The sequence below is a fragment of the Berghia stephanieae genome, chromosome 5 (assembly GCF_034508935.2).
Source record: "Berghia stephanieae isolate SIO BIC M18660-M18661 chromosome 5, UCSD_Bste_1.3, whole genome shotgun sequence".
Classification (NCBI taxonomy): Eukaryota; Metazoa; Mollusca; class Gastropoda; order Nudibranchia; family Aeolidiidae; genus Berghia; species Berghia stephanieae.
Genome location: NC_088364.1, coordinates 58287753 through 58308166, shown reverse-complemented (window position 1 = coordinate 58308166; position 20414 = coordinate 58287753). Strand labels below are relative to the sequence as shown.

Sequence of the window (20414 nt, the reverse complement as noted above, 5' to 3'; positions counted from 1 at the left end):
AATTACACAAAATTGTTCTCGATTCAAGATGTATTAAAGCTTGGATTCTAAAGGCGCTTTATAATTTCATATCATCCTACTATTTTTATCTGCGATATTAAGATCGCTTCTCTTCATTTTATGAAGTTCAATATTTTCTCCGGAGCTATATTGTTGATATCTGTATCAACTTCCTGTTAGGATGATGACACGAAGTTGCAAAACAAAACATTGATAAAACTTCCAGATTTAATTATAGATTGCAGTAATACGGATGTTTCTGATAGTTGCATCAGGTTTGACTATATATAATGATTTGACTCTTGTGGTGCTATAAAAATACAACCATTGCACTTTAAGTCTTAAATGCAGTCATCATATTACTTTCCTTTAATTTTAATAATTTAAAATCTGATTGTGTCTTGAACTTGATTTTGTTTTAATGTTTGCAAGCGGAAAATCTGATCTTAAGATAATATTAATAGATGATGTGACTTGATTATTTTCAAAACATCTGTCTTAGGACAGTCACGAAATGGCGTAGATTAACAGAGGTAGGCCCTTCTATATTATAAATATTTAAAATGTCGCGAAAATAAGTCAATATTGAAGTAATAATTGATTAATATAGTCTGCAGAAGTGTAGTTATAGTAATAGTTGTAGTGTATATATATATTATATATATATATATATATATATATATATATATATATATTTATGTGTGTGTGTGGTGTTGTATTATTATTATTATTATTATTATTATTATATTTATAATGTACTAGCAGGTATTCCCCTTCTACCTACGGAGATGGGAAGGGCTAAGCTACCTGATTTGCAAAACAATAACATGTATTGACTATTTTTTTTAACGTGAACCGAGACAGAAACATATTCTACTTATTATAGATCTATAAGTTTGGAATCTTTGACTTCATAAGAATAATGTCTTTGGCCTCCTTTCTTACCTCTTTTATGCTTTCTGATTTCTTTAGATATTTGTGCGTTCAACTGTGGTGCAGCTGAGTGAAGGGAAGTGGAGGAAGTCTATCAATTTTTCGTCATTTTTATTTTATAGTTTAGTTCTTTTATTTGAATTGTGAAGAAACCAAACATTATTTCTCCCAGCTCTGTATTGTTCCCAATCAACAAGCCAAATTTGACTGTTATTGATTTCTAATTTTTTATCTATAGAGCTACAGCGTTTGGGGCTTAGCTCCATTATAATAAGATTACGGTGTGGGTGCCATTAATCTATTGTGTAAGTAAAACTGAAATTAAATAATGATCCCTTTTGAATAAAAAAAAAAATATTGCAGTGATATTCTTTTTCAAAGCATTTGAATGTTTTCGACATCATTTAGATGACCTGAAACCAATTTTGTGTATGCATTTCACTTACAAACCTCTTGTTTATTCAGAATTTAAAAAGAGATTTTAGTGGCATATTGTTTTTCACTTTATCAGATTAGAATTAGGTTAATCTGCTGATTTTCTTAACCCAATAAGCAGTTGGTGACAGGCCAGGCGGGATAAGTTGGTAAATTTTGAAAATATCAATCGATGAAAAGAAGCAAGAGCTATACTATAGCCTATAGTTATGACAATGTTGGAAAATATTTCAACGTGTAACATAAGATTTATTATGTTCATATTCTCATGACAACCCTTTGTTGTTTTTCTTTAGCTGTTAAAAAGTCATTATTTAAACATTTGAGGACTTGCCAATTTTAAGTCATTGCAGAATCTTGAGACTTTCACAGTATTCAAGTTCTTCTCTTGACATTTTAGGGGCATTTCCTTATTCAATTGAAAAAGTCTAGAAAAGCTATAATTGCACTTTAAATGGTTGGTGGGTTGGTGTATTTTTAGGTTGTTATAGGATCTTGATTATGATCTAATTGGGGCATTTCTTTTTTTTTTTTTTTTTTGGAGGGGGCGGGGGGGGGGGGGGCATTCGTTGATGATGGTGGGATTTGCATATTGTGGTAATATGTCCTTTTTAGCACCCATAATGCAACTTTCTGATCTCCTATATATATATACACTACCTTTCTTTCTTGATTCCATCACTTCACCTTCCCTCAATCCGCCGTGCACAACTGACCAACGCCCCTCCCATACTAAAAAATTGTTGACACATTTGAGTCAGTCAGGTGTGATAACGAACTGTGGTGGTGACTCACAACATTACGGAAATCCCGCTGCTAGATGTTGACCAGGCATTGAGAAATGAGTCGTGAGAACAACGATTCATGGAATGCATGGTCATCTATATCCTATAGTTGTCACTGATGGAATGGCACAACGGTGCTAGGATTCAAAGTCCAGTTTTCAAAGAGATCTGATTGATGCCTGCGAAGAACAGGCTGTCTCTCTCTCTCTCTCTCTCTCTCTCTCTCTCTCTCTCTCTCTCTCTCTCTCTCTCTCCTCTCTCTCTCATCTCTCTCTCTCTCTCCTCTCTCTCTCTCTCTCTCTCTCTCTCTCTCTCTCCTCTCTCTCTCTCTCTCTCTCTCTCTCTCCTCTCTCTCTCCTCTCTCTCTCTCTCTCTCTCTCTCTCTCTCTCTCTCTCTCTCTCTCTCTCCTCTCTCTCTCTCTCTCTCTCTCTCTCTCTCTCTCTCTCTCTCTCTCTCTCTCTCTCTCTCTCTCTCTCTCTCTCTCTCTCTCTCTCTCCTCCCCTTCTTCTCTCTCTCTCTCTCTCTCTCTCTCTCTCTCTCTCTCTCTCTCTCCTCTCTCTCTCTCTCTCCTCTCTCTCTCTCCTCTCTCTCTCTCTCTCTCTCTCTCTCTCTCTCTCTCTCTCTCTCTCTCTCTCTCTCTCTCTCTCTCTCTCTCTCTCTCTCTCTCCTCTCTCTCTCTCTCTCTCTCTCTCTCTCTCTCTCTCTCTCTCTCTCTCTCTCTCTCTCTCTCTCTCCTCTCTCCTCTCTCTCTCCTCTCTCTCTCTCTCTCTCTCCTCTCTCTCTCTCTCTCTCTCTTCTCTCTCTCTCTCTCTCTCTCTCTCTCTCTCTCTCTCTCTCTCTCTCTCTCTCTCTCTCTCTCTCTCTCTCTCTCTCTCTCTCTCTCTCTCTCTCTCTCTCTCTCTCTCTCTCTCTCTCTCTCTCTGTGTGTGTGTGTACATACTACGTTAACCTATCACATGGCCTGGGGAAATGTCAAGAGTAAAATTCTTTTCTGTAAAACTTCATTCTTCTTCTGACCACACCATTAGCAACACCATGTCTGCAATAATGTCGAAGCTGGCAAATGATTTAGACAAAAATCTACAAATCTTGACAGAAGTAGAATTGTTCATAGGAAAGGCCAATCTCACAGAAATTGGAAAGAAATTTTCAGTCGATAGAAGAATCCAGAAGCGTCGTCCAGTAATTACCTTTATCTCAGTATTGAAAAGGGAAATACAGAACGTTAAAAAAATGTAAAGTTGGAAGGATAATAATCAAGCAAAATAAATAATGAATAAATAAGATAATAAAATCTTTCAAACCGGCCATGAGTGACATCCAAATAATCAGGAAAGATCACTGATTATCTCCGATAGTAATACTCTTATCAAGTTCATTATTTTTATCTCCTTTGACCAATTTCATCTAATTGCCCGCTTCGCCTAAATGCCTGTTTTTTCTGCTTCCCTGCATTTAGGCGATCACTACCGAATTATTATTATTATTATTATTATTATTATTATTATTATTATTATTATTATTATTATTATTATTATTATTATTATTTGCAAGGAAATGCCTTTGTGTTTTACGGCGCTGTAGGGAAATACCTTTGGTTTGCATGACTCAAGACATCCAACCTTATCTTGATTTATTTCTTTTGTCACTCTGAAACGTGAGGCTGTAGTATTTCCGTCAATTTAATCCCTGATGTTATCAGAGCTGCAAATGGCCATTGTCTCCATAGACCATGGTTGACTTTGTGACGATCCATCCATCGTCCGCGCTTTGTATTCATTTAGGGCTAAACATGTTTAGGGGGAGAAGAACATTAAATTACAACACCCACCCCCATTTCGCCTCAAGTTTTTTCCATGAGTAATGCGAATAGGGATGGTAAAGATAGTGACTTTTAATTTCATCTTCAGTTCTGCTGTAAGTCCGTGGTGGAGAAGGACGTTTTGTATTTTCTGTTGTGAAAGTCCATAGTAACGTTCTATCACGGCTTCTAACTCCTGTCTCTGTTGTGAGACAGTATTACTGAACAGAAATTAATGTTGTTTAATTTCTTTTTGAGTGGTGCTCTGTTGGTGAGATTTCAGTGTTATTTGTAATCTATTGAAATATTGTGTTCTGTTGTGATTATCGGCATTTCTGATTTAACTGATTGTTAATGATAATAATGATACCCGAGTTTCCAGTGCTACTGTGCGGTGTGTCATTTATCCGGTTATATACTGAGTTTTAAATTGGTAGTGTCGATATTTATAAAATTGATTTTCATTGTTTTCTTTTTCTTTCCCAAATCTAGAGATATGGCCTTTCTTTAACCTTTTTTGTGACTTTACCTGACCATAAAGTAATCTTTAGTAACAAGAACTGAAACATATTACCTAATGAACATAAACAAGAATTGAAACCTATTACCTAATGAACATAAACAAGAACTGAAACCTATTACCTAATGAACATAAACAAGAACTGAAACCTATTACCTAATGAACATAAACAAGAACTGAAACCTATTACCAAATGAACATAAACAAGAATTGAAACCTGTTACAAAATAAACATATTAACTTACTGTGACCTTTACATGATTTTGAGGAACAATCCATTGTTTGATTACTGCATTAGACATTGTCGTCTGGAACCTAATAAATTGGTACTGTGTGTCATTCATCTGGACATTTATCTCATCAATATCCTACACATTGGAATAACACACAGGCAACTACAGTACATAGAATACCGAAATCACACAGGCGGAAATAAGTTGGGGACCCAGAGGTCATACAAACTAAATGATCATATTTTTTTTATCATTATTCATATATCATTTAGCTTTATATTCACATAATTCACTTCTATCACCAACTCATCATATCTATCAATCATCAGTTTCATCAATATTAATTTTGACATTCATCCTTTTGTCACCAACATCAACATGTTATCAACATCATAGTTTTACCTAGAAGCGTCATCTTGAACATTCATCACACCATCATCATTATCATCCCCCCTACATTCTTAATTCATTTGCCATATTCCTTCATATACATTTCATTTATAACCAGCTCATTACATTAATTAATAAACACTTCATATCATTTACACTTAAATCTCGGACTTGTGTTCATAATTTGTGAATCTTTGGCAGTCAGCCTCACCCCCCCCCCCCCCCTTTTGGTTATTTTTTTTATATATAAGTGTCGCCATCTGGGTCCGAACTGTGCACATTCGTGCTCAGACCGTGTGACATTATTATTATTATTATTATTATTATTATTATTATTATTATTATTATTATTATTATTATTATTATTATTATTATTATTATTATTATTTAATGATTTATGAAAAAAAATGTCTAAATGTAATTTTTTTTTTTTTGGTCTTTCAGATATCCTTTCATGGAATGAAAGGAGACCATTGTAATTGAAGTCAAGACTGACCATTTTAAAGCCTTAAAAAGGCTACATTGCCTCAAAGGGATTCATAAATACTTATAATTAAGTATATTAAGTATACTCTGAAGCAGGTGAAATTAGGTTCACCATCCTCTTCACCGCAATGGCAGGCGTGGTTGACTTGTCAAAGGTGAAAACACCAGATGTGGAAAATGGTGGAGACTTGTTTAGTTCTGAAGTTGAGGACATTGAGATGTCCCCCCTAGCTTCAAAGGTGATTTTTCATGATTTTTTTAAACCCATGGCTCAAGTTTCTTTAATAATGTTTTCATGTTCAGATCAATACAATTTTCATCATCCTTTTTGTGCATATGAATAAATAGATCTATATCATGACATACAAGTATAGATAAACCCGTTGACCTGGACTCATATGTATGGCTGATAACTGTTTATGAAGGATACTCTGCAGTACGATAGTCACTTTTTCTTTATATTTATTATGTCATCATCATCATCATGGCTTATCCCTCCTGGACGTGGCCTTCCACTTTCAGTCACTGTACAATCTGATATTTTCTAATGCAAGCAGTTGACACCGCATCAGAGTTGGCAGACACCATCAGGTGATTTACCAACCATTGTTGCTTTCCCTATTTTACCTGTTCTAAACTCTGTCAGTAGATCCAAACCCTTTGTTCTTTGGCCCGTTAGACTTTCACAGATGGAAGGGTAATTAGCATGTCTGGCAAACTCAAAATCAGACTTTGATGACGATGCTTCTCATATCATCCGATCATTTGTTTTCCTGTGTTCGTGTGTCATGATCACCTAATAATCTCATCAACTACCATTTGAGTTCAGCTTTTTTAAAAATAATGTACTGATTAGTACTGGATCTTGTTTAATTCTTATCATAGAGTGAGGTTTGATTCGAAGAAGTGTCAGTTTGTTGTCTAATGTATCTACGAACTCTGATACTGATGGTATTATTATTGTGCTTCAACTCTCTGATAATGTGTTGTGATACGTACATGATTACTTTATTTTTTTAATGTCAAAATATTGATGATGGTTTTCTGTGGAACAAGGACACTTAGCTCAGGAGCTGACGGTATCCATATTGCACATGTTTGAGTGCACTTTTAACTTATTTCAGTATTCTATTTTATTCAATAGTACTATACCATATCCCATGTTTCAAGTTGTATCTGACTATAAATGGGTTTTATCACTTGTATTAATCTAATATTCATATTTTTGCCAGTTGCCTCACTTGAAGCATCTAAATTCAATGGTTTTATTATTGTAAAAGATTATTCAAGAAATATCATCTTTCCTTATCGGTAGACCTATTGTTTGCTTACTTTTTTAGATGGCACTCGTGAGTCCAAGTTCCGCAGAATTTGAATTGATTCAGGATGATATCAAGGCACGAATTATGGAAACACAAGGAGAAACAATTTATGAAATTGGCACTGGAGGTAGGCAATGCTATTATCTTTTAATTTTTATCATTTTTTGCAACATAGTTTAGGTCATTGTTAGTCAATTTGACTTACTTGACTTGACTTAGATGCCTTTCGCGTCAATTTGTAAACCACAATTTATAATCACGGCATTGTATCGCAATTTCAATTCAAGTTGTGCTCCAGAATTCTTAGATTAAAAAATAAATCAACTGGAATTATCTTCTGACCTTTTTTTTTGTCAAAAGATGATCTAATTATAAAAACGTTCTTTCTTTTTTTTTTTTAAGGTATCTTTTTTAAAAAAGGATATGGTGACCGAGCCATGTATTTAAGATTGTTTTATGTATATTGTATTGTATAACATGATATTTTGATTGTTTTATGTATATTGTATTTTATGTATATTGTATGGTATAACATGATATTTTGATTGTTTTATGGATATTGTATTGCATAACATGATAATTTGACAAGTAGATAGCACAAGGCATGTGTATTATGTGGGAGCTAGGTCTAACACCCTTGTTTTTAAGGTGTTTCATATCTCAACCATATGTTTCTTCTCAAATGTTTTTCTTCCTGCAAGAGGGGGGAAACCCTGGTCTAAAAGAGCAGGATCTGCAAGCATCTGTAGCAACTCTACAAAGTATTGCTGAGACCTTGGACCTTGAATGTGTAAAATTAAGAGAGAGGACTGTTGAGGACGGGAAAGTTGCCGAATTCTTGCTTAGGAAGAAATTGAGGATCGAAGAATTTATGGAAGTTAGGTAAGTAATCAGGTGTATACAGCCACATTCTGACCATCAGTATATACTCTTTAAAATGTATGAGGAGAAATATAAGTAGCAAATGTAACACCAAACCTGTTCATTACAGTCATTCAAAATACTAGAGAAAAATAGTGGTTATGAAGAAGTTATGCATTGAAAGGAAAAAAAAAATCTGCCCTTCCAGCAGCATCCTAAGATAGGTTTTAGAAGGAAATGTAATTTGGCAAAAGGAAATCATGTCCTTCAGAGCCATGAGGCCCATTGGAGCTGGAGTTTATCCCGTTTTTTTTATTTATTCATGAAACGGACAGTAGCATTTGCTTGCTAACCTTTGGATAAGATGCTAGTCTATCACAAAGTACTCTCTGCCAGATCGAACAGACCCAGCTTACCAATCACTGCTTGGTGGACAGGAGGATCTGAAAAAATCTCGACTTCACCTGGAATCTCGGTCCCTTTGCATTTGAAGCAAGTGCTCTATCAACTGAGCTATCGGAATCCCAGAGAAATCATGACTAGGACCTAAAACATCAAAGTAAACAGCCGAGCAAATTTACTTTGAATCTTACCATTTTTCTGACATTCAAATTAGTATTATATAACTCAACCCTTAGAATAGATCTAAAATATTTTAAGTCGCTTAATCGGCACACAAGGGACTTCATGATAATTTAAATTTCTCAAAACTTTGAAAGACGTAAATTGATATTGTTTTACTGGGCTTTTTATCACATGTGTCAACAGAAACCATTTATTTTATACAAGTGAGAAAATTTGGTATTTGGTTAATTATCTCGTTTAAGTAAAATAAATATAAGTGCCTTTAGTGAGACTTGAACTTTGGTCACCCAGTTTTGCAGTTCAATGTCATAAACACCCTGCTTCCTCCTCCTCCTCCTCCTCCTCCTCCTCCTCCTCCTCCTCCTCCTCCTCCTCCTCCTACCCTCCCCCCCCCCCCCCCCAGTTTAATTAAGTAAAAATTAAAAATTAAGTAAAGATGTCAGAAGATAGAATAATATTGTCAGAACATGCGGTTGTTCTGAAGTAATAATTAGCTTGGCAGGTTGGATCACATGTTCTTCGTTGACTTCTATTTCTTGGGGTTGTGTTTTTTGGAGGTATTTTTTGGGGGGTTTGTTCATAATCAGAAACACAAATGTTTTCACAGAGTGGCTGTGGTAGGCAATGTGGATGCAGGTAAAAGTACTTTACTTGGCGTTTTGACTCATGGTGAGCTTGACAATGGCCGAGGTATGGCCAGACAAAAGCTGTTTCGACACAAACATGAAATGGAATCTGGAAGGACAAGCAGTGTTGGCAATGACATATTGGGATTTGATTCATCGGGAAAAGTTGTAAATCGACCTGATCATGGACACCTTGATTGGGTCAAAATTTGTGAAGATTCTGCAAAGGTTTGTGCATCGTTTTTCTTGTTTATAATTATGTCAAGGGCTTCCTTAATTTCTCATTTTAATTACTTTTGAGTTACTACTATTATACATTTATTTCATTTTTTTTTCTTTATTATTATTTTTGATCGGTGAAAAATGGGTCACCAATGAGGGATAGTGACAAGGGAATTTTTACAAGCAGAGTATTTAAGCCTTGAATTCAAATGTTAAGGATATATTTATATGTTTGTTTTTATTTTTTTCAAACAGGTTATCACATTCATTGACCTGGCTGGACATGAACGTTATTTGAAGACAACAGTGTTTGGTATGACTGGGCATGCACCCGATTTTGCCATGTTGATGGTGAGATCATTATTTAAATCTAGGGCCAGAATAGCACGATCATTTTCTTAATACCTATCTCTTTCTTTTTTTTTCTACTTTAGGCATTTGCATGATACCTATTCATTTCTTTGGAGATAATAAGGCTCAATCCTGTTTTGTTTTAGTTTGGCTTGGTTTGAATCTTTTTCATTGTTTTTTTTTTAATTTTGTTTGTTTTTTAATTTTAAGCTACTGTAGTGAAACCTATCTATTCACTTGTAGAAAATGTGAACAATTCTTGTTGACGTCAAGCATCAGTAAAACGAATTATTTATTCTTTTAGAGGCATTTAACTGTCACATTATGTTTGTTTTTTTCATGGATAAAATGATTCAGTTTTTTCTTTGAGGGAACATATTATGTTATCAAATTTCCCCCTTTCAGATTGGTGCCAATGCTGGAATCATTGGAATGACAAAAGAGCACTTGGGTTTGGCCCTTGCACTTAACGTACCTGTTTTTGTTGTGGTTACCAAAATTGATATGTGTCCTCCCAATGTTTTACAAGAAACGATAAAATTGCTGACAAGAATACTGAAGTCTCCTGGTTGTCGTAAAATTCCAGTCCTAGTCCAAAATTCTGATGATGTAATTGTTAGTGCGACAAATTTTACATCAGAAAGGTAAGGATAGGGATTGGTATTTTGGTCGGCACTGTTAACAATGGTAATGTTGAAACTACTCAAATTAATATGTTATTAATAAAATGAATTTCTTTAACTATTTCCATAAGAATATATTACAACGTTTACTATGCGTGGTTTAAGGCATGTGTCAGTTGAATTATTCAATGTCTTAATCTAAAAGCATTAGTTTGTGTTGGTTATATAACCTAACGGTAGTGAAAAGAAGAGGGTCTTGTTTTTACAGAAATGGAAGAAGTTAAGTAATCAGATATAGTTTATCTGTTATTCTCCATTTGACACTCAGAGATCAGGATAATCCCCAGTTTCTGGGATCTTGTGGCTCCTTGTTTTCCTCGAAATAAAGTTTATCTTTTTTAAGCCAACAATTTTTTATGGTCCCAATATATTGATTTTAAATTGATTGCACTACATTAGTATTGTTAACCATTATTTCAGTTTGTTTTTTTTTGTTTTTTTTTGTAATTTGTCACCATTTACAAATGGCCGTTTATAGAGAGACATGATAGGGTCCAAAAAAAAATTCTGTCTGTTCATAAAGCTTTCCTGTTTCACATATTGACTGAGTTAAGTTGGAAAGATTCAAGATTTACTATTATGCATTTAAATTGATGTAAACTTGGATTTGAACTAAACGGTGGTGATGATGTCAAAATATTTTGTTGTTTATAAATGTAAATGCATTTATCATTATTTGATTTGCTTTTCTTGGTTTTTTTTTTCTTTCCTTTTTATTTTCGAATCAGAATGTGTCCAGTTTTTCAAGTATCAAATGTGACTGGTGATAATTTGAATTTGTTAAAAATGTTCCTCAACCTCCTCTCAACACGAGTAAAAGCAGATGACTCAGAACCTCCAGAATTCCAAATTGATGATACTTTCTCAGTACCGGTAAGTCCTACTCATATTTAATATACCAATTTGAAAAAAAAATTTGAAGGAGATGACTGATAAATCAGCAAATTATATTTTGTGAGTATGGTTCAAAAATAATCCTGCTTTTTTTTAGGGGTATTTTTTGGTTTTTCTTAAATCAGTTCTTTATTTAGGGATGCCCTTTGCCAAAAACAAAAAAGCCTGAAATTTTTTCACGTGAGGTTTATATTATGAAAATATTTCACACAAAGCTTTTCTTCATCAAATAGTATTACTCTTAAATCATAGAAAAGGGTAAATATTCATCTAGCATCCCTTTAACCATTGCCTTTAAAGAACTGACATTTTCATCTTAATAAACAAACAAAAAATTATAGCAGAAAGATTTCATAAAGCCGCGGCAGGCAGAAAAGGGCATCCCTGATTCTTGTTTGTTTGTGAGTATCTCTGTTTGTTTTTTTTCATTTATTGGAGTTTAGAAATTTGGTTTATTTATTGCTTCTACTTTGAGAAATCGTGACCAGTGACTATATTTTTAAATGTTTGAAACAAATGATTATTGTGATTCTTTGACCTTTGAAGTTGCCTGGTACACAATTGTCAGTTGTCAGTGCTCAACTTTTTTTTTTTCTTTCTTATCCCTAGGGTGTTGGAACAGTTGTGTCGGGCACATTACTACAGGGTCACATAAGGCTGAACGATACACTATTACTTGGTCCTGATGCATTGGGACAGTTTCAGCCAGTTCCTATCAAAAGCATACATCGTAAAAGAATGCCAGTGCGGGAGGTCAGGGGTGGTCAAACTGCTTCTTTTTCTTTGAAAAAGGTGAGAATCAATAGATTAGATCTCAGGTCCAAACCTCTTTTTAAATTTGTTTCTTGACTATCACAGAAAAGAAATAATTGATAGCTACTGATCCCTAGTATGATTTCGTACTCAATACATGATAAAACTAGCCAGATATATCTGAAAAGAACAATATTTTTCTGCTAAAAATTACTCTAAAGTCAATTCCCGCATTTTACTTTCATAGATATCGTAATAATAATAAGTTGAAAGTTCAAGGAACTATTATCATTATTATTATTATTAATATATTATTATTATTATTATTATTATTATTATTATTATTATTATTATTATTATTATTATTATTATTATTATTATTATTATTATTATTATTATTTTTATTATTATTATTATTATTATTATTATCATCATCATCATCATCATTGTTGTTATGGTTATTATTAAGTATTATCTTTGTTTTCAATTATCCTTTTTTTCAACTTCAAATTCAACTTAAGATTGATCAAAATTTTTTTTATATTTCTCACTCTTGAATCAAGTCATATTTTCCTGTTATCTACCAGATCAAACGAGCATCAATACGAAAAGGAATGGTTTTGCTATCCCCACGTATAGAACCCCAGGCATGCTGGGAATTTGAAGGGGAGATTCTAGTTCTTCATCACCCCACAACAATTAGTGTGAGATACCAAGCCATGGGTAAGGACAAAGATTAATGAGTTTGTTGTTTGTTTTTGTTTTTAAAGATTAAAGAAAAATCTTGATGAGAAAGTGAAGTATTTTTTTAAAAAACGAATGAATATAGGCCTGATTCCTGAAAGCAATTCAAAAAGACAGAACGCATGATATTTTAATTGAATAAATGTAGAATATTCATCATATAAAATCTTTGTTACGCAAAGAATTGGCTAGATTTATTAAAAAGCCTTTTTATCGAATTTATTTTTGTTCCATTTGTATTCAACCCTGAAAATTAATTTTGCTTTATTCATTTTTTTATAATTTGATTAATAGTTCGTCAGAACCATAATGCTCATGGAGCAAGAGATTATCCAGGTGTACACAGAGTTAAACAGACATAAACAATTGCTCAGACACAAACAATTGCTCTGTGTCTTTTAAATACAATGCATGTCTATTGCAAAGCACATTCTATCAGGGCTATCAGACCCAGAGACCCAGTCACAGTTGAATTGACTCATGGATCTGAACAACTTTGATGAAACCTGAGAATTAATTCGTCCCTTTGATTTTGAGTCAAGCGCTGTACTTATTGAACCATTCAGATCCTGAATTCATTAATGACTCTTTCAATGTTTCATACTAAGCTCAGTCATTTTTCATTTTGTAATTCTTCTCTTTTTACTCTTTTGTGATTGTTGCCTTGTATCATTATATTTTTTCTTCTACAGTTCATGTGGGCAGTGTGAGACAGACAGCAACTATCTTGAATATGACAGAGGAGCATTTGCGAACAGGAGACAAGGCCATTGTTCGTTTCCGCTTTATTAAGAACCCTGAGTACCTCAAAACCAATATGAGAATGGTTTTCCGTGAGGGACGCACAAAAGCAGTGGGTAATATTACAAAGCTTTTTCCTCATGTCAGTGCTGTTGCACAAAACACACGTCACCAACGAGCAGGAAAGAAAGCACATCATGACAGCAAGCATACTGTCAATCCAGAGAATGAACCACAAAAGGCAAGTAAGAGAAACAGACGAATGCGGAAAGATTTTGAGGAAAAAGAAGGAAAAGAGAATGTGGATGTACTGAAAAATGGCCAAGCATCTCATGGAGAATCATCATGCTCTTCTGCCACTTCATTACCTTCTTCGTCATCATCAAATTTTAATGTTGCATCAACATCAACAGCCAAGTAAACAAATGAAATTAGTCGGTGGTGGTTAAGTAGTTTTAATGTCATTTGAACTTCCAAATGATTAATCTCTTTAGAGAGAAGAACAGGGAGAATGGGCATATCAGCATCTATTTTGAAAATGATGCTCAGTTGTGATTATTTTCTCTAACTGCTTTTATGATTTGTCCTCTCCATGAGAACTTAGATTATGATTTCCAATTGTTATTCTATCGTCTTCAAGGCTGATTTTTTTTTTTTTAAAAGGGAAGCAGACGATCAACAGGCGAGAATATAGATGTCTCTTAGAGATGCTCAATAAATGAGCATAAAAGTTAGACATAGTTCAAACTAGATTTGAATGTATGTATATGCATGTGACAGACTGAAGTTGATGTAAACTTTGAACCTTTACAAGTGAATGGCAATCATGAAGACTCGCTATTAGATGCATTACAGATTTTACTCACATTCCCTACACTTAAAGAACAAAGGTATCTGAACGAACTGCTTATTTACTTTTTAGTAAGTCATGCAAATTAATAAAATAGGATCACCAAAAAAAAAAAAAAAAGAGAGAGAGAGAGAGAGAAAAAGCGTGGGAATCGACTGAGACTTTCAAGTAGGGAATTGACTCAAAATTGAATGTGTGTGGAGTATGAGCTGGTACTAATTTTAGATAATGTTATTGTTAATGGTATCAAGTATTTAAAACCAATAATACAAGGAAACCAAAAAAGAAGTGTTTTATTTCTATCTGTCATTTTTTTTTTTCAAATAGATGCAACTTTATTTGGTTGAACATCTTTACATTACATTTCATTTCACCCTTCCCTTTCTTCACAATACCTTCTTCCTTTTCCTAAATGCTGAGATATGGCCTATCATGGTTTCAATAATTTTTTTAATGACCTTGATAACAATAAACAAACAACAAAAAAAGACAAACAGAACCAAATTCTGCCGGGTCTCTTTGTTTTTTTTAATGCTGACTTTCCTACTTTCCTAGTTGATTTCCCTACATTTCATCACCCATTAATAATTCCTAATGTACGTTTTATAAATTGAGTATGAGACAGATATTCATTTAGTTAATGTTTCATTTCCAATTCAATTCAATATCACCGCTGTCTCAAGACATTACGACAAATCAAAATCAGCGTGTGCGGCATGAATCTCATATTTCCTTTAACAGTAATAAAGCAGCAGAGCAAACACAAGAGATTATATTTGATCTCATTGTTTTTTTATCTTCATCCATGCTCTCAAACGTTTTATTCACATCTATCTGGGTGGGGATCCTGACCTCCCATAGTGGGCAGGGAGGTACATGCTGTGTCTTCTATCCCCCCCATACCCGTTTTCCAATTGTTTCCTGTCGTCTTGGAATGAGATTGCTTAGTTTTGTCCTGACCCAGGCGGAGTTCCTTGGCTGGGAGGGAAACAGTCGAATGTATAGTTATAGTTTTGGGAGATGATATTTTTTTCCTTGTAAATCATCTCTCTGTTATGCATTGTATTATGTTTAGTTTACATATTATATTATTTGATTTGTATGCATTTGAGTGTATTCCTCTTAGTTGGGACCTGTGCTTGTGTCTGGATGAGACTTTTAGATGATCTCAAACTAAGTACTTTGACAGTGTGCTCTTGGAATCTACATCTGTTCCCTATTTGAACCAATTCCAATGCTTTAATTGTAATTCTAGAACTTTTTACCCCCATTTTCTTCCTTTATACTGGCGCTGATATGACCTTAATGTGTTGCAAGCGCCGTAAAACCCTTTAAAAAACAAACAAAAAAAAAACAAAAATTCCCATCTATAGGAACAAGCCAGCATTATCTATTTAGATCGGGAATCATTGCTATCTTTTGTGGAAAAAAAATAATTACTGAAACATTAATTTCAAGAAACCAGTACTGTAACAAAAGGGAATATTTTTATTAAGGCATTCAGTTTGGTAATGACATAAAACCGTTGTATCAAATTTATGGAAGATTGTTATTTTTTTTATTTTTAAGGCTCATCAATACAGGGTATTACCTATTTTCTTAATCCCTCCTGTTTTCGCAATTTTGAATTTTGCTTTCTAATTGATCTGAAGAGTAAAACCATTGTGTCTGTAGTCCTGCCATTTCTACCTACTTCTAGTCACATGGGCATTATATTTTTAATGAAGTATACTATCAAGTATTTGGTTGTTGAAAAGAAAATATAATTCATGTGACATATTGATTATGTCAGTAGTTTATTTCAAGCTTATAGGCAATAAGGGGTCCTGATAGATCAATTGTTAGGGCACTCACTTTTCAAATTGATTATGCCAGTAATTTATTTCAATCTTATATGCAATAAGAGGTCCCGATAGATCAGTTGTTAGGGCACTCACTTTTCACGCACATGGACCAAGATTGGTCCTTTCCACCCAGCAGTGATTGGGTACCTCAGTCTGTTAACTGTTCGATCTTGCATAAAGTAATTTGCAATTGACTACCATCCTATCCAAAGTTAGCAAGTAATTGCTGTTGTATTGTCCGTTTCATCCTATAGAAACCGGGATAAACTCTGGCTCCATTGGCCTAACAGCTGTGAAGGACTTTTTAAAAACTTGCAATGAGTATAGATACTGAATGTAGTTGTTAACAATAGTGTGGTGGAAAATATATATATAGGCCTGAGAATGATAGAGACCCATAAATAACAGATTTTATAAAATCCTCATGGATTCTTCCTATATATTGTTAGTCAACTTTAATCAGCAACAGTGGGTGTCCATCAAAACCCAATGTCTTATAACACAAGGATTTAACTCTCATATGATAATGTTTTTGTCTTTCAAAATATTCATTACGAATTGTTAAGCTGCATTACTACCACTATTATAACTGGTAGTGGTAGTCGTAGTAGTAGTATAGTACAGCTCGCATACAATGGCCTCGGATGCATCAGGAGCTTGGCTACAACGGTAGTAGTGGTACTATATATTACTACTTACTTCTATTACTGCTGCTGTTAATGATGATAATTCACGTTGAATATTTGATTTCACAAAATTTTCCATCCTGATCCTTCATGCCTACATATCAATTTTCCACTGTACTCTGATACTACCTATTCATGCTATAATTTATTTGATAATTTGTTTTTCACATGATATAATCCCAGCACAGATTATTTTTACCATTTGATTCCCAATGCAAGAGCTAGGACACTTTTCTGTAATCAGCTATGCTAAAGATTTATCTAAAAAGCTTACAATATTATTTTTTGGATCCCATATTTTTAACCAACTATTATTTAATTGCTTTGATGAGAGCCCAAATAGTCCATATTTTATGGGATTTCAGGAATGCATTTTGCTCTTTTTTTTAATTTATAAATTTACTTTAATTTATCAAAACAGATCAATTTTCATAGTCACCTCCCATTTTATCTTTATAAGTTTTATGCACTAATTACAGTACTGGATCAAACAAATTGCACTCTATGATGAACTGAGAATGGGGCAGCATGCCTCAGCGGTGTGGCCTTCGCTTCGTACCTGAAAGGTACTGATTTCGAATTTCTGCCACATTTTGAGTAAGTCACCTCACCCTAGCTCAGTTCGCGGTGCTGCACTGAGGCTGATGCCTGGGTTATTCCAGTCTTCCCTTAGAATAGACCCTAGAGACAAAAATTCCCTATGGGATGAATAAAGGGAATTATATTTTTTATTTTTTAAATTTTTATTAGAATCTGGAGGGGGAAAAATTAATCGTTTCCCTCCCCCCCCCCATATTTTATTATACATTCTATACTTTTTTTTTACAGCAGGCCAACCCATGTAAAGAAAAAATGAATCCCTCTGGTTTGTGTCCAAACCTCCAATTTTCCTTGTTTTTATAAATTCATTTTCACCCTCATTGGAATGTGAATACGGCATGACTTGTTAAAAATTCTTTAACTTCCATGTGTGAGAAACCTTTCAGAGTATCAGGTAATCGGTGTGCTTTTTAAATATTTTTAATACAATTTTTATGGAGCATGGATGTCATAAAGCGTGTGTAGAGAATATATATATAGATAAATTTTTTATCATCTCCATTTAAAAAAAAATTGAAATGATAATTTAGTAAACAAATAAACATGTGTCTGGCTTTGTTAAAAGTGTTTTCCTATTTACTTTAGCCATTGTAGATGATGATGATGATGATGCGGTGGTTGTGATGATGTGATGCTGATGGTTGTAGTTGTAGTGGAGTTGATGATTATAATGATGTGGTGGAAGATGTAGAAGTGGTAGTTATGATATGGTAGTGGTGGCTGTAATAGTCATTATAGCTAGGATGTGGATTTGGTAGTAATGACTTTGTAGTCCAGTCGACTCCGTTTCACCGCACATGGGTTAAATGCAGTTATACGCTACACATTCCCGAAAAAAAAATTAAATTTTTCCATATTCCGGTTAATTGCACACCTCTGCTTAATCGCAACACCATTATTCCCTCTTGATTGGAGAAAAACTTCTAATTGATTAATGTTAAAAGAGCAACAATAAAAGACGTGTGCTCATGTTTTAGCGAGATCGCGCGTGTGTGTGTGTGTGTATGTGAGAGTGAAGATGATAGCACCCCTGTTTTTGTTGTTTTTAAGGGTTTTACGGCGCTTGCAACACATTTAGATCATATCAGCGCCAGTAAAAAGGAAAAAACAGGATAGTCAAAAGATTCTAGATATACAGTTAAAAGGACTTGAGGAAAAAGTAAGACAAAGGGGAATGGTTCAAATAGGGATCAGATGTAAATTCTAAGAGCACACTATCAATGCACTTAGTTTGAGATCACCTAAATGTCTCGCCCAGACACCAGCACAAGATACCATCAAGAGGAATACACTCAAATGCTTACATTATACATTCAAAATAACAAACATAAAAAGAGATGATTTACAAGGTAAAAAATATCATCTCCCAAAACAATAACTGCATTTGACTGTTTCCCCCTAAGCCAAGCACTATGGCCAGGGCCATAGCAAAACCAAGTAATCTCATTCCAAGACAAAGACAGAAAGCAAATTGGAAAACAGATATAAGGGGATAGAATACACATGAAGTGTCACCCTGCCCACTATGGGAGGCCAGGAACCCCACCCAGGATAGCACCCCTGACAAACACTGGAAAAACATGGTGGACAAACACACCGCCTCACCCAAGAAGAATGCTTGACAGATGATCCACGCACATTGGCAAGATTGGATGCAAGGGGTTTCTAAACAGTTTGCACAAAATAGAAAGCAACCAACACTTCACGATTACCATTCTTACAAACGGTCACATTTTGTTGTCGATAAAACATAAAAAGAAATTAAGAAACAACCTCCCCCCTCTAATGAGGCCATGTCATGAACAAGACAGTCCCAAGCCTGCAGAAAACTAAGAGACAGAACCTATATGAATGGCACATGAAAACTTGCTTAGATGCTATACACACTCTGCTTCATCGACACACTAACCCAAATTCCCGAGGGTGTGCGATTATGCAGAGTCAACTGTAGTAGCTATTGAGACTGAAGATAATGACTAGGATGCCACTTGAGCCAGCGGGAATTATCTGAGTTTGCCTCGAACTTTGCATGGAGAGAGGTAAAATAGTCCTTCAGAGCCATTAGCCATTAGGCCCATGGAGCCAGAGTTTATCCCAGTCTCTTTAGCATGAAATGGACAATAACAATTAATAGCTACCCTTTGGATAGGACACTAGTTTATCGCAAAGTACTTTCCACCAGATCTAACAGACCCAGCTACCCAATCACTACTGGGTGGACAGGGGGCAGGGTCAGAAAAAAAATTTGTTTGCACTTTTACTTTTTCATAATTTTACTTTCCACCAGGTAAATGTGGTCAATTTTGACTTAGACGAAACAGTGAAATTTATCGCTCGGCTGCTCAATAAAAATTGGCTACCTTAGGGACCATGAAAGGTTTGGAGAGCGAAAAAGTAATTTCCCTAATGGGTGTGTTCAGATACGGCAATTCTAAAAAGCATTGCTTACCTAAGCAACAATATCCACCGTTAATATAAACGACCCATGAACTATACATAGCCCTGTGGAACATTCCCAATTACAGGGTTCAATCGACTACGTTTCATGAATTCTTTCTTCCCATTCTTTTTGTTTGTTGTTTGTTTTTAAGGGTTTTACGGCGCTTGCCACACATTTAGGTTTTATCAGTGCCAGTAAAAAGGAAGAATTGGGATAGTAAAAAGCTCTAGAATTACAATTATAGCATCTAAGAAAAAGTAAGACATAGGGGAACTGGGAATAAATAGGTATCAGATGTAGATTCCAAGAGCATACCACCAATGTACTTAGTTTGAGATCACCTATAAGTCTCATCCAGACACAAGCACAAAATCCAACAAAGATGAATACACTCAAATGCTTACATTCTATATTCAAAATAACAAATATAATAATACATAACAGAGAGATGATTTACAAGGAAAAAAATATATCATCTCCCAAAACAATAACTATGCATTTGACTGTTTCCCTCCCAGCCAGGACTCCGGCTAGGGCCAGGACAAAACCAAGTAAAGACAGAAAGACATGACAAAGACAGAAAGCATGTTGGAAAAAGGGGGACAGAAGACACAGTATGTACCCCCTG

General features: G+C 34.6%; 1 protein-coding gene across 2 annotated transcripts; it reads left to right on the top strand.

Moving 5' to 3' along the window:
* The first annotated feature begins 149 nt into the window (after positions 1-149).
* On the top strand, positions 150-17910 carry LOC144973317 (GTP-binding protein 1-like). 2 transcript variants are annotated; one of them, XM_078915603.1, is made up of 11 exons: positions 150-275; positions 5543-5823; positions 6925-7033; positions 7608-7788; positions 8960-9206; positions 9456-9551; positions 9957-10195; positions 10963-11107; positions 11738-11920; positions 12469-12604; positions 13318-17910. In XM_078915603.1, the coding sequence occupies exons 2-11, from the start codon at positions 5713-5715 to the stop codon at positions 13785-13787; spliced, it is 1917 nt and encodes a 638-aa protein (XP_078771729.1). In that variant the 5' UTR covers positions 150-275; positions 5543-5712; the 3' UTR covers positions 13788-17910. The 2 variants fall into 2 exon arrangements, with proteins under 2 accessions (XP_078771729.1, XP_078771728.1); XM_078915602.1 differs by having other exon boundaries at positions 198-533.
* Positions 17911-20414: the final 2504 nt, after the last annotated feature.